The sequence below is a fragment of the Mixophyes fleayi genome, chromosome 2 (assembly GCF_038048845.1).
Source record: "Mixophyes fleayi isolate aMixFle1 chromosome 2, aMixFle1.hap1, whole genome shotgun sequence".
NCBI classification, from domain to species: domain Eukaryota; kingdom Metazoa; phylum Chordata; class Amphibia; order Anura; family Limnodynastidae; genus Mixophyes; species Mixophyes fleayi.
In genome coordinates this window covers 365,062,872-365,077,459 of record NC_134403.1, presented here as the reverse complement: position 1 = coordinate 365,077,459, position 14,588 = coordinate 365,062,872, and the positions used below count along the sequence as shown (strand labels likewise).

Sequence of the window (14,588 nt, the reverse complement as noted above, 5' to 3'; positions counted from 1 at the left end):
TCATAGTCTCAGGTGGTGAAGGAGGGACGGGGCATTTGCAGGAGTGAGCTCTGTGCCAAGGGGGACAATTGTACTGGTGCCACCTCCTGTATATAATACACGTGTGACTGAGCTGTAAGTACAGGAGGTCCGATGCAGGCCGAGTATTACCACTACATAGCCCGGGATAGATTCACACTGAGTGTATGGGGTGCGGCTTCATAAACCCACCAGTGGGAGGGTGAGGGGCGGGGGAGGTAATTATGGAGATTGAGATTGGCAGCTATGTATGGTCTATGCACCCAGATGTCTCCTCTCTCAGCCTCCAGGACACAGATCTCTAACACTCAGCATTGGATACATTGCTCTTCATTCCCCGGCTTCCTCTGTTGTCTCTTCCCCATTCAGAACTTCACCTAATAACATTGTATACATGGCCCAGCACTGCTTATACTGCTAAATGTGTTCACACCTCAGCCCCTGTCACAGCAGACATTTCCCCTCTGTACAGACACACTGTGACTTGGTGAAGCTGCATAGTACTGAGTGGGCACAGTGCTGCTGGAAGTAATATTACAGCCAGGAGTGGGAGACTTGGGTGGTGGAAAGATGGAGACATGAGGGAGCGGTAGAGTGTGAATGGATGCTGGCTGCCTGGGAGCCTCCAATGTGCTTTTGTAGCCTTTTGGGAACTTTTCAAAGGGAAAAAAAAAATTAATGTAGCCCAGTGACCTAGGCCAAAGTAGCGCACTCTGGGTATAGCCTGGAGGCAAATGCCGCCCCAGCCCATTGTGGGGATAAAAGTGTGGAGTAGTGTAATCTAATGGGGGAGTATAAAGCAGGTGCGAACACATTGTAAGTAATTGTCATGTATGTATTGTTAATGCAGTGTTTTATGTCAGTGCACTGTTTATCACAGACAGGAAGCTGCTCCTTTGTAGAGCAGGTGCTGTCTGAATTGATCGACTGAGGCTTTCTCTCCTCACCCACCTACTGACCAATTTACATTGTTTCAATTGTTTCTCTCCTTGTGGAGGATTGTGTCCTGATTGGCTCTCGAACCCTCTTGAGAAATGTAGTACAATTTTATGTTGTCACAGTCTATTATTGGTCCTGGTCAATTTGTTTCTCTAATGGAGTATAGTGCTTGGTCAGGGTTTGTGTTCTCTTTATATGAAGCTGAGAGTTATATATTATATTCTTATTACCAGCAATGAAGCCTAAGGTGATCTGTACGAGCACAAGCCCTGCTATACTGGGAGGCAATGTGAATCTGACATGCGATTTCCCATATCCGTTGGATGTTCTGCAAGTGACCTGGGAGAAGAAAAGTGGCCCCTTACGTCAGAACATGGTAACTCATAGTAGAAGGTATGGGGTCCACATTGCCGATCCGTTTAAAAGACTCGTCTCGGTTCTGCAAGCTGATACAACAAGATCATCCATCACCATTACTAAACTGGAAAAAGAAGATGAAGCCTGTTATATTTGTATCTTTAACACCTATCCTGATGGTGCCTTTACTGGAGACGTCTGCCTGGCAAATCTTGGTAAGTTGGATTTAAAGTCATCTGTTGTCTTGTGCTACCTTTCTGATTTAGCAACACTAATAAAAAAATCTTTATTATTGTAACCCCTGCGGCTTTTCCCGTACTCCGGATTCCAGAAACGCCAAAAACAAAAGGGAGGCGAGGACTTATCTTCACTGAAATCTAAGTCCAAAGAGGACCCGTGCGATGTTTAGGTTCCCTCTAAGCAAATGGTGCACAAACAGGCACATTGGACCTTTCTGGTCCGCATTACAGGGCTTTAACAGACCTGGGGGTAAATGTATCAAGCTGAGAGTTTTCCGGCGGGTTTGAAAAGTGGAGATGTTGTCTATAGCAACCAGTCAGATTCTAGTTGTCATTTTGTAGACTGTACTAAGTAAATGATAGCTAGAATCTGATTGGGTTTTCAAACCCACAGAAAAACTCTCAGCTTGATACATTTACGCCCTGGTCTGTAGATCGGCCACATGGTTATCTCAGCGTACTTTTTCCACGTTTTACAAGGTAGACATTGCCGTTAAATCCTTTTCTCTGAGCCTGTAGTGGGGAGGACACAAACAAACCCACCCAGGAATTCCCTGCTTCGGTCAAACTCAATGTCTGTTTCTTTTCCCTCCATGTAGTACCAAGCAATGAAGTGACATGTTTGGGCAAAGGAAAGCTCCTCAATATCATCATGACCCCCGCAGACATAATGGCACGTCAGTCTGCCCAGAGCATTAAGAGCAACACAGAAGAGCCCTCCGTTCAGAAGGGCATATATATTGATGGATCTATACACCCAGCCTGCACTTTCCAGTTACTGAGAGCAAGAAGGAAGAATAGGAGTCTCGAGGGTGAGTAACGATGGATAATATTGTTCCTGTGGTAATCGCTAACATCTAAAGTATTTACTAAGACAATAAGTGACGCACCATAACCTCAACATGATGTGGGGAAGGACACACAATAAGGTGCCAATTAAATTAGAGTTCGATGTTCAGCCCTTCTGTATGAGGCTTGGTGAATAGACTACAGGCAATACATAGTTCATGTGGACAATCCCTATAAAAATCTCTACCACAATAGGAGTACCCAACTTTGATTTGGCATCAAGGTCTCCCTTAAGCATTTATATTATTATTATTATTTAAAGGAGTATTGTTACAGGTATCTATTTCTAATAAAAAGCTCCTTTTGAACCTATGAATAAATAAAGTGAGCTCTCTCTAATATGATAAGTATTATATTATAATATTATATTACCCGGCTGATGTCCGAACGCGTCACCGCAGCTGCATCGGGCGGGAAGTGACTGTCAGGGACCAGAGTCTGAGTGAGAGTCCGGGGGCGCAGACCCCCCAAGATCCCAATATCGCCCCCATACACTCTAATCTCCCCCCCCCCCCCAGTTCTGTGGCTGGTGACCAAGCTATTGTGGAACTAACAGTCCCAGCATGCCCCCCCTAGGGTGCACCCGCCCCCTGCTCTCTAACTGGAGCTCTGTGGATGGTGACCGAGCTATTGTGGAACTAACAGTCCCAGCATGCCCAGCAAGATATATCTGTATATATCTTCCATATTTAAATTGCCAGAGCAAAGGTGCAACCCCCAGAGAAACAAAAGGACATCTCCAAGAAAAAGAAAAAGAATTCTCTTAACGGGGGCACACTACTCACTAATAGTTCCTATAAAACCATATATTTTATTATTTCTTATTAAAATACAGCGACTTTACCATCTCTCTCCTTATCTCTATATGGCGAAATATAAAAATGTAAATGATAGTAAGAAAAAGTGAATAAGATAGAGTTTGTGTCCAAAATGTTGCAATCCTGCAACAGGGGACCTACTTATGATGATTGTGGTATTGTTATATCTAAATATCTTAAGTACTATTATTTCAGTCATTTCTATCTATTATGTAATTCAAGCTTTGTTGCCATCACACCAAGTTTCTGTGACTATTTATTTGAGGCTGTTCGCTAGTGAGGATTCTTCTAAGTAAATATCTCATTCAGCCACTGCTTAAAACTATCCGTAAAAGATCATGGGGTAAATGTATTAATGTCCGGATTCTTCAACTCCGGCGTGTTCAGCGTCTTCAGCGATTAAATTTAAAGCGGCGCTGCCTTGTAAGGGGAAGTTTCCCTTTACAATGCAGCGCCGCTTTAAATGTAATTGCCGAAGACGCTGAACACGCCGGAGTTGAAGAATCCGGACATTAATACATTTACCCCCATATGTGCAGTTTTTAGTTATATGGTATGGTTACCCTCTGTTTGTTTAAGAATTTTATTACTTTGTAGTGTGTGAGATTAGTGGGGGTTAATCCATGCAAGTGGTCACATGGCTATTTGAACCTATTTAAACAGCAGTCTAAAGCTGGGTACACACTACACTGTTTTTGTCCAACAATCGGCTCAAACAGCCGACATACGACCGCTCGTTCAAAAGTCGGGTCAGTGTGTGTAGTGACACGATGGTTGAAAGTCTGCCCAAATGGACGATTCTCGCCTCATTTGGTTGGTCGTACCGTTTAATATTTTCGTTCCAATCTCGTTTCCGCTGTGCAGTGTGTATAAACTTCAGACAGATCCACGACAATCCTCCGATACTTTCTCGACCTGGGGGGCGTGTGTATGTAAATTTTTATGTCAATCCCAGTCCCAAGTGGTGCAGAATCCACACATCACTGACTAGTGTTTTGTATCGCTGTATATTGCACCTGTCTGGCTGCAGACCATTACACTTATGTAAAGCACGTGTGTTATTACCCTTTGCATCTATGATGGCAATGTATTCATATTTACTCTTTATACAATTATACCTTTATAACCTATTAACTTTTCCAACATTTTTTGGCCCTTCCAGCACCATCTCTGACTCTATCTCCATCTTTGTCTCCTCACCCGCAACCCCCACTGACATCTTCTCCTCACCCGCAACCCCCACTGACATCTTCTCACCCGCAACCCCCACTGACATCTTCTCCTCACCCGCAACCCCCACTGACATCTTCTCCTCACCCGCAACCCCCACTGTCACTTTCTCACTCGCCATCTTCTGACGCTCCTCGGCGCCAAACAGGTCCCTCTGTCATTTATACACACAGACATGGGCGTATGTTTCTGCTTTGGACCAATCAGCGATGATGCACGCCGAGAATGGAGCATTCCATTACATACGAATGGGGGTTTTATTATTAGGGAATATTCATTGCATTCCACTTTAGCAGTTTTTCTAAATTTAATGTATATTACTAAACTTCTATTTCATAGAAATTAAGGGAGTTAACTATAGTTAACTATAGCTAAAGCTCTGCCCCTTTATGCTAATGTCTTTGGTATCTCGTACATTTCCGCAAATGTCGCTGCAGTGAGTACGAAATTTAAATCATTGCTCACGACAACATGGCTGTAAAAAGTCGCTAAAGGGACGTCCGCTCTTCTCTTTCTCGTCCTAAACAAGGCTAGTGTGTATGCAGCCCATGGACCGAGCGATCGGACCATCGATCGCATGTAAAATTGCTCGGCATAAAAAGTTGGTCGAAATTTCTGTAGTGTGTACCCAGCTTAAGGCTGTTTTAGCCTGTGAGGCTGTTGGCTAGTTAGGATTTTTACGAGTGTATTAACTAATTTAGTTTAGTACTAATTTAGTACAGTAAGAGATATACAAGAGATGAACCTTCTACCTGCTAACACTACTACATGAGGACAGCATTCCAGAATCAGCCCTGAGCTCCTTCACCACCTGCATTGTCAACTGCCTGGACACTCCCTGCTGGTCTGTTTCTCACACTTATTCAGGCTGCTGCAGTATTATGACTTGGTGATTCCTCTTACGCTGTTTGGATTTCCACTTTTAAACCACATTGTTGTTCCACTTAGCTTGAACCTTGAACTGGCTCCCTCTTGTCCTGTGGACTTGTATAACCAGCTCAGTGCCCCTTGTATTATGCCTTATGTTATACTATTGCCTTTCAATCATGCCTAATGTCACTGTCTAATCTAACTGTTTTTCTAAACTCACCCATCTGGTGTCTCTACTGTCCTTACTGCTTCCTATTCCCTGACTCATACTTTACATCTTTTCTTCCTCTTTTCTCTCCTTCTACCGTTGCACTCTTTCGCTTTACTCACCTTTCGTGCTCTCACCCTTTCCTCACTTCACTTGTAAGCTCTCACCATCCTTGATTTCTGTTTTATTTTCAACTGTCTTTTCCACACCTTCTCTAGCTTTATCATGATTTGCTCCTCTTTCACTTCTGTCCTTTCCATATTCTTCCTCCTCCTCCTCCTCACTCCCCTCCCTCTCCCTATTTCACTCCTCTCTTCTCTTCTGTGCCTCTGGGACCCTGATCTAATTCATTACCCCCTCTACCATCTTTCCCTCTCTCCTCCTTTTCCACACTCTCACCCTTTCCCTCTTGTCCCCTTCGCTACTCTTCTCTCAGCGTCAGTCTGCTCTCCTACCTACCACCTCCCTCTCTTTCCCCCCAGGAAATCTATTTCCTCACGTCACTCCTACCTCCTGCCTCTCCCATTCACAAACCCCCTTATCTGCCCCATCTCCACTCCTCTCTTGTGATGACCAATTTCATACATTATATAAATGTGTATTTATTAAACAGCCTTTTCTCTCAGCTGTTCGATCCACTGATGCAGAACTCTGGGTGACAATTACCATAAACGGTAATAGTGAGCCAGCCATGTTACTTTTGACAGTAACGCGGCCAACTAAATTCCCCCCTCCCCATATGTTATGTTATATACAGCAAAAATCTAAATAACTTTTTTTTTATTGTTTAAAGTATTGTCTCATTAAAGTTTCCCTTTTACTGCTCTCGTTCCAGAAAACCACAAGAATTCATCAGAAGGATGGGATGACGTTATTATCACACAGTGCAGCGCATCAGGAAGGCAGAGACCTATAATTACCTGGAACAATGAGGGGAATATCATTAGTAGAGAATACAAAGAGAACACAACTGGTAACATTACCACGGTCACAAGTACAATCCATCAATTGGTGTCTTCATCATCCACCGACTTCAGTATCACCTGTAACATTAAGCCAGAAGGTACGTTTACTTCTGTAAAGCCCGGGTTATATCTACGCCAACTGTTAAGCGATACTTTCTGTCCTGTTCTATGCTCAGTCCTCATAGCTGGGTCATAAGGGGTCCTAGCTAGGGGCTCACGTCTTCTGTGTCACTGGGTAAACGGGATCTCCACAGTGGAGACCCCTACAGTATGTGCTGAACGGTGCACAGTGGAGGGTAGGGTTGGACCCGTGCTGCTGCTTCATTCCTTCAATGCACATAAATCTGAGGGCACCAATTATTTGGTTGGAAATTTTAAATCTGAATACATTGGGGGAGTGAGGTAGCGGCATGACATCATGGGCCCGGTAGTGCTGCACCAGACACATCTCTGAGGCATTAGGTTCTTCTCTGTGAAGCCCCATTGAATCCCTAGTGCAGAGGATCTAGGGCTGGGTGCCACATTTTTATACGGACATCTCTGAAACGGAGCAGAGGCCTTTCAGGAGAAGGATAAAGAAGGCTATCTGTACCAATAATGACGTCCTAGTGTAGGTTCCTCTAAGACACCTGAAACCCCACCAACCCTATATTCACCTCTCAAGCTGTGAGAGCTTCAGTTGTCACTGGACACCTTTTGCAAGCATTATAGACTGTATACTTTGGCCAGTTTGCTTTAAGGAGGAGAATTTCTTCTGGGTGCAATAATGAATGATGATGACTATAGGGCCAATGTTCTGATGATGAAGACTTAGCAGAACTATCAAGCCGCATTTTTATGATTGCGTATTGACCCCTCTAGCTCATAGTGCTTAAATCATTAGTGTCACAAACGTCTATTCATTTTGCTTAATTGACATTTCCATATGGACTGCTGCAGAAAAAGATAATCCATTGTTGTTGTGGGAATAAATCTAAACAGACTTGAGAAAACTGTCAAGGAACCATTGCAGATGAGCTTGATTTGCAGTCTAATTGCACACAGTTTTCTTATATATTGTGACACAAGCACTGGAAAGTGATAAATAGCAGAGATGTGTGTCCTGAATTTTTGTCATGTGTTTTTAAACCCCAGGGAGACTGTTTGTGTTTAGGAAGGAGCTTCTCAAAGTTTGTTTTGGGTTTTTCCAGAGAGCTAGCCAGTTGCTGGCTAATCAGGAGTTGCACCTGTAAGGTGGTGATAAAAGGCTGCTAGGCATTTCTCTCAGTCTCTCAATACCTGGGGAGCAGGTCAGATGGCTCCTGAGAGATACTGCAATTTGTGATCAGTAAATTATGTTATTTTGTATATGTGTGGGACACTAGGTACTTCACCTCAGAGAGGGTGTTCCTGTGTATTATAAGCTGGACAGGGGACGATTTAGTTGTTTGTTTTTTTATTTTATTTTGATGCTGGTGATTAAAACTAGCTGCGGCTACTTGAACCAAAGATACTGGGCCTGGTGTGATGTTGTTTATCTGATGCGTGTGAGGCAATATAGAGAGGAGGGAGAGATTGGCCAGACAATAACCACACACAGGTTATGAATATGTAAATACTTCAGTGAAATTAAATAACATGGATTCAGTACAAACATAGTGCTAAAACATAATGCCTTGTTCTCTGTCAGATAATGAGATTAAATAAATTATTAGATAATATAATCTTAATACTATATACATAATCTATATGTCTGGTATGTGGACCTTTACCTGCTCTTACACTAATGGAGATGTTGATTTTTGGCTCTCTTTTATACCCACATATTGGTGTGTTTTAGCAAAAGTCATTGTGTTGGGATGGCCACTAGATGGTGATATAATTCTGGAATATACAGTTCTATTTAGTATCAACATCATCATTGCCTTTTATTTATATAGCACCACTAATTCCGCAGCCAAAAACTCCATCTCTGGCGTAAACGGCAGTTTTCACCGGCGGTAGAACTTCACCCAATACATCAAGGAGTCGCTAGGTCTTGCTGGCGATAGCTTTCACATATACAGCCGCAATCCTTCTGTCGTGCGTCCTGAGATGGTGATAGCCGAAGAAAATAAATGAAAAAATGCTTTTTTATGAGCATAACATTTTTTTTTCAATGACTAATTTTTTAACTCTTTAACTATTTTTTGTTTACAAAGTGTAACTGAAAAGCCAAGCTTGGTCTTTCAGTTCCACAGCGCATGATTCGGCCAGCCCCACCACACGTATATCCCTTGAGACTGACCCAGCGGAGAAGTAACTTAAATATACACCAAGATCTCCAAGGTGCTTAACAGTAGGGAAAATGGTATAGGGAGACGGTGGGTAAATGTAGGGATCTGTACACAAATTGTCAAAATCACATTTAATAACCAAAATGTCAATAATGAGTACAATCACATTTCTGGCCAAAAATTAATCAAATCACAAATGCAGTAGTTGATAAAAAAAAATAGTATAATAAACACTGACCAGTAAGAATAACGTATAAGGAAATAGCACTTAAAATGGAAAAAACGAATCCAGCAAAAATCAACAAACTGGATGATTTAATCGAGAATCAAACTAGATCCATAGTTTGATGTTGTTAAAAGGTGCTTGAGAATAGTTTTCATACAGTGCGCTTACTTAGCAGCTCAGAGAGGTAAAGGTCTAAGAGATAAAGGAGAGTTTTTTTTTCTCTGCAAAGTCAGTAGCGATCAGATGCACAGACAATATCCAGGCTGTATAGTTTTGAAAGAAATGATAATGGTAATTTGAGCATCAAAACCTTATTTGAACATTATGATCTGCGGATCTCAGGAAAATGGCTGTAGGAACTTGCATTACCCCTCAGGACGAGAGGCGTTGTTGCTTTGGTCCCCAGAATAGTCCTCGGTCCAGTAAATGGCAGAGAATAGAATGAAGAAGTTGCTGCTGTTCAGGTCCGAGTAATGTAGACGTGTGCTGGAAATGTTCTCGTGTTGCCTGTAGAAGTAGGTGTTATATCCTGCAGCAGCGGCTACTGCCGTTGCAATAGTATATTGATATTGGAAATAGTGACTGTCCGGCTGTCACGTGGGAGCCGGAGTCCCGACACTGGTGCCAAGTGCCACTCGCAGTGGAATTGAAGGCACAGTGTTAATGTGCTAGTGTGGAGGAAGAGTTGCAGCAGTCTGAGAGGCGCAGTTATTCCGATGGTAGTGCTGAAAAGAACACACTTGCTCATTTCAAATAGGAGTATATGAAAAGGAAACGTATGATAATTCCACTAACGCGTTTCGCCCAGTAGATCAATGGGCTTCCTCAGGGATGGAAGTACTGCAGGTGAATCTGAAGTCTTTATAGTGTCTGACCAAACAGCCGCCCACTAATTGATTTTTTTTTTATGCAGTGATTAATTAGCTTGCAGGTGTTCCCTTACTTGATAGAGAATGAAGTTAAGCAGTCAATATTTTTCTAGAATGGATACATGCCTTCAGAGAGTAATAAGTAAATAAAGTCAGTAATATGTTCACAAGTTTATAATACTGATTTAAAGTTATTAATTAACCTGCAGGCGTTCCCTCTCTCTTATATAATCAGGAGGGGAATCAGGTTAGACTGTCAATTATTGTTTTAAACGAATATATGGCTTCAGAGAATAGTAGATGGAGTCAGTATAAAGACAATTTGTAATGCATAATGACATGTAATGAATATACACTTGTGTGTGAAGCTAATAGATGCATTAGGAGGTAAAATACACATAAAAAGTGAATACACACAATTGTATGATAACAAACCAAATATATGCAGTAGGGTGTAAGACACACAACTCATTTGTATGACAGACAGCTCATGATAAGTGCATACTGGGTTTGCGTAAAATACATGCGTACATCTGGAGAAGGATATGTATTGATGAAAGGGAGGTAGGTAGAAAACATTGGGGAAGAGGTTCTCGGATCTTAAAAGGAGCCTAAAATGACATCTTAATTTTCGTTTTCCATAATGGTGCCAAGATCAAAATCTAGGTTTAAACCTATAGGGTACCAAGATCATATATCCAACGGGCTTCGTCTCTGGATATGGTTCTTATATAGTCACCACCTCTCCAATGTTCGGGAACTTTCATGATCCCCCTAAACCTTAGTAGAGTGGGATCGTGGTTATCACCATCATCATTTATTTATATAGCGCCAACATATTCCATAGCGCTTTACAATTGGAGACAAACATAGTAAACTAATAAACAAACTGGGTAAAACAGACAAAGAGGTGAGAAGGCCCTGCTCGCAGGCTTACATGGTAATTAGAAAAATGATGAGAGACACTGAGTGTCTTATTGTATTTTAATGTTTCTAAGATGCTCAGCAGTCCTAGTATGCAAACTTCTAATGGTCCGTCCTACGTACTGAAGTCCGCAAGGACATTCAAGTAGACAACCGCTACTGTGTCACCGGAGATTCCCTCTTTTATCTTGAATTCTTCACCTGTAGTGTCTGAGTTGAAGCTGTTGATAGGTTGAGTTTTATCTTGTTTAGTTGTTCTACATACATGACAACGGTTGCAGTAATAGAAACCCCTTCTATTTTCCCCTAACCATGTCTCAGGTGTCCTTTTAGTAGCCGGTGGGAGAAAGCCAGGAACAGGCTTATTCCTGAGGTTCTTAGCTTTTTCGTAAACAATTGATGGTTTTTGAGATAGAATATTGGACAGTTTTTCATCTTTTTTGAAGGATGGGTCAGTGTCTGAGGATGATCATTACTAGCTGTTTTGAGTTGCTAAATTGTGTAATGAAGGTAAGATTGAAGTGGTCTTTGTTTTTCTCACTCTCTTTTTCTTGGCATGAGTAATGACTTCTGTCAAGATCAAGAGTATCTTGGTATGGTTTTCTCAGTGTCGTAATTAAGTAGTAAGTTCATTCTTACCGATCATTCTTACCAGTGTCGTCAAAGAAGCTGGGTATCGCTACCTCTGTGAATTATAGTGTTAGGTGATTTTATATCGCCGCAATGAATGGAGAGAGAAAATCAGTCCTATCATTAGATGTTTATAAGTAGACTCCATAATTTAACAAGGTTTGTTTTTTCCGTTTCAGTACCAGCACATTATGTTCAATATATGGGTGTGAGGGATTCTCGAGAGGAAGACGAAGGACTAGGTGAGTGGAGAGAGAAAAGAGAAGTTTGTATTTTACCAGGACACACAAGACTTTCCTTTGGTAGCATAGAGCAATATGAATGGAAAACCAGGGAAAAATTACAAATTTAAAAAAACTAGTATGTATGTATGTATGTAATGTGTGTGTGTGTGTGTGTGTGTGTGTTTTGTTTTTTTTTTTGTTTTTTTTTATACCACCAAAAGTGCATGTTTTGTTAGTTTTTTAAATTTGTGTGGCGGGGTTTGTTTACTTTGCAATAAAACCCTTAGAACAGTGGTTCCCAAACTTTTGCAGTTCGCGGCAGAGTCTCCAAATTTCTTCAAGGCACCCCTCCAAAATAATTATTGAACAGTCCTGATTTAGAAGTAGTTTGGTCAAAAAATTGTAATAAGTATTTAAGTCAGGACAGAATTACTTATTTAGTTGTATGCAAAAATGCCCCCTCTGCATCCAGGCACTCTGCCCTCAGGCACTCTGCCCCCTCTGCATCCAGACACACTGCCCCCTCTGCATCCAGACACACTGCCCCCTCTGCATCCAGACACACTGCCCCCTCTGCATCCAGACACACTGCCCCCTCTGCATCCAGACACACTGCCCCCTCTGCATCCAGACACACTGCCCCCTCTGCATCCAGACACACTGCCCCCCTCTGCATCCAGACACAATGCCCTCTCACACTGCCCCCTCTGCCCTCTCTCACGATGTCCCCCCTCCTCTGCCCTCTCTCACGATGTCCCCCCTCCTCTGCCCTCTCTCACGATGTCCCCCCTCCTCTGCCCTCTCTCACGATGTCCCGTCACCCTGTCCCCCCTCCTCTGCCCTCTCTCACGATGTCCCCCCTCCTCTGCCCCTCTTGCACTACTCTGCCCCTGTTACACTCCTCTGCCCCGTTGTGCCCCCGCTGTCACCCCGCTGTCACCCCCTCTGCCCCCGCTGTCACCCCCTCTGCCCCCGCTGTCACCCTCTCTGCCCCAGCTGTCACCCTCTCTGACGTCGATATTCAGTGACAGCTGCCGGAGAGAGGAGGCTGCTGGGTCCCGGCGCCCGACGGATTGGTAAGTTTCTGTGCTCTTTCTTTTTTTCAATGATTGGCCCGCGGAACCCCAGTGACAGCGCCGCGGCACCCCTGGGAGCCGCGGCGCACAGTTTGGGAACCGTCGCCTTAGAACATTTTGGGCCTGATTCAAGTCCGACTGTACGTCCGTTTGCACAGCATATCTTGCATGATTCCGCACTGTGCATGCCTAGAAATGGACCTTACGCCTATGAGCGCAATTGCTGGTAATTCAAATCTGCGCCCATCTACATTATTGACTCTTACAACTTGAGGCGGAGTGGGGTAGGGCAGGAACAGACTAACACAGGCCATGTACGGTACGGGCGTGTCAAATGCAGATGCGGCCGATTCCAATCCTGTGTTTATTATAAGTGCGGATATTTATAGATGTATCTTTTACTCCTGCTGCAGGACAGATGTAAATGCTGAATGATAGTGATGACTGACACAGCATAGTCTTTGATTAAAAAATGACATTTAAAAGTCTCAGTAGCCATCACAATACAACTGTATGCTTTTGAGATTTACTTTCAAAACAAATTGTATGCACTGTGCGCATTGACAAGTTAATTATTTCATTAGTTTTATTTTTTTTAAAAATTATGAAACTAATACGAATTGTATTTGAAAAACTTCTTTTTTAAAATTATTTTGTTAGCAGTTGCTATTGTAATTTTATGATCAAACAAAAGTTATGTTCGTTCTAATGTGAAGTTATTGTACCTGGGCATGTGCGTAATTATACTTCATTCTGTTATGTCTGTCTATGTACGGCAAGTACTGTTTATACAGGGCGTACCTACACTCCATTCAAATAGTAACATATCTGAAGAACGCTTTGATTTGAATACGAGCAGAGTTATGTACTTACGTGTAAATTACGGTCAAGTTGCGTTCAGTCTTGAATCATGACATATATGTTTAAGGACATCTGACAACAGCAAATCACGCATGTTGCATTTTTTACGTTCTTGTTCTATGCAGGTGCATTACACTAAGGTGCCAGTTCCTGTTGCATTTTGATTGATGTCCGGAAGGACTTTTATTTTATCTTATTTGCTTTTTTCATTTTATCCTTTTTATGCAGAGGAATTGTGGGGTTTTGTGTGCCAGGCAGGATTTCATGCAATGACTAGAGTTTCTGTTTAGTGCATCAATGATGTACACAAGCGTGCGTGTGCATTTATGAAAAATAAATAAATATATAACACAAGTTAACCTGTGCATGATACTCATGCATTCTAGTCAAATCAAGCTACTTAAGGTGTTAAAAAGGTTCTTGTCATGCATTTGGGCCATAGCCCAGGCCTCAACCACCAACCACTCCCCACTGTCACCCCCGGCAACCACCAACCACTCCCAACTGTCACTTCTCCTTCAAGAAATATATATATATTTTTTTTAAATCTTTATAAACACTTTTAACAATTAACAAATTAAATTAACAAATTAAAAACATCTTGGTATACCAAATTTCAGCCCTTTCTGAATTTTTTTTCCATACACACTAAGAATTTAGTAGGTCAGTGTATAACTCTGCCCAGCAGGTGGCGCTGCAGCTTGGTTTTATTTTTTCCACACACAGACAGACTAACACACGCCACTAGACATTTATATTGTAGATATATATATTTACAATACAATACGTATGTGCTGACCGGGTTATGTTTATGTGGCTAATGTTGCTATTTTCTAAATGTATGGCACTATGCATGTCATATTAACCAAGAGGGCAAATGTTTAATTTGGGGTTAAAGTAGGATAGAAACACGAAATCTTACTTGTGCACAGGGAGTCCTCTCTCCTGCCTGCTGCCACTTACATGATGGAAACTATCAGTGTTGTCTTTGCTCCTTTCTGTGAATTTCCCATTTACGCAATGACTTCAA

At 42.2% G+C, this 14,588-nt stretch overlaps 1 protein-coding gene across 1 annotated transcript in view; it reads left to right on the top strand.

Moving 5' to 3' along the window:
• LOC142139984 (uncharacterized) overlaps positions 1–14,588 on the top strand; it is a 73,109-nt gene that overhangs the window by 43,965 nt on the left and 14,556 nt on the right. The window contains exons 9-12 of the mRNA XM_075197847.1: positions 1,191–1,529; positions 2,153–2,365; positions 6,364–6,591; positions 11,577–11,639. Of these exons, the coding sequence (XP_075053948.1) occupies positions 1,191–1,529; positions 2,153–2,365; positions 6,364–6,591; positions 11,577–11,639 (843 nt within the window). The remainder of the gene's footprint in view (positions 1–1,190; positions 1,530–2,152; positions 2,366–6,363; positions 6,592–11,576; positions 11,640–14,588) is intronic.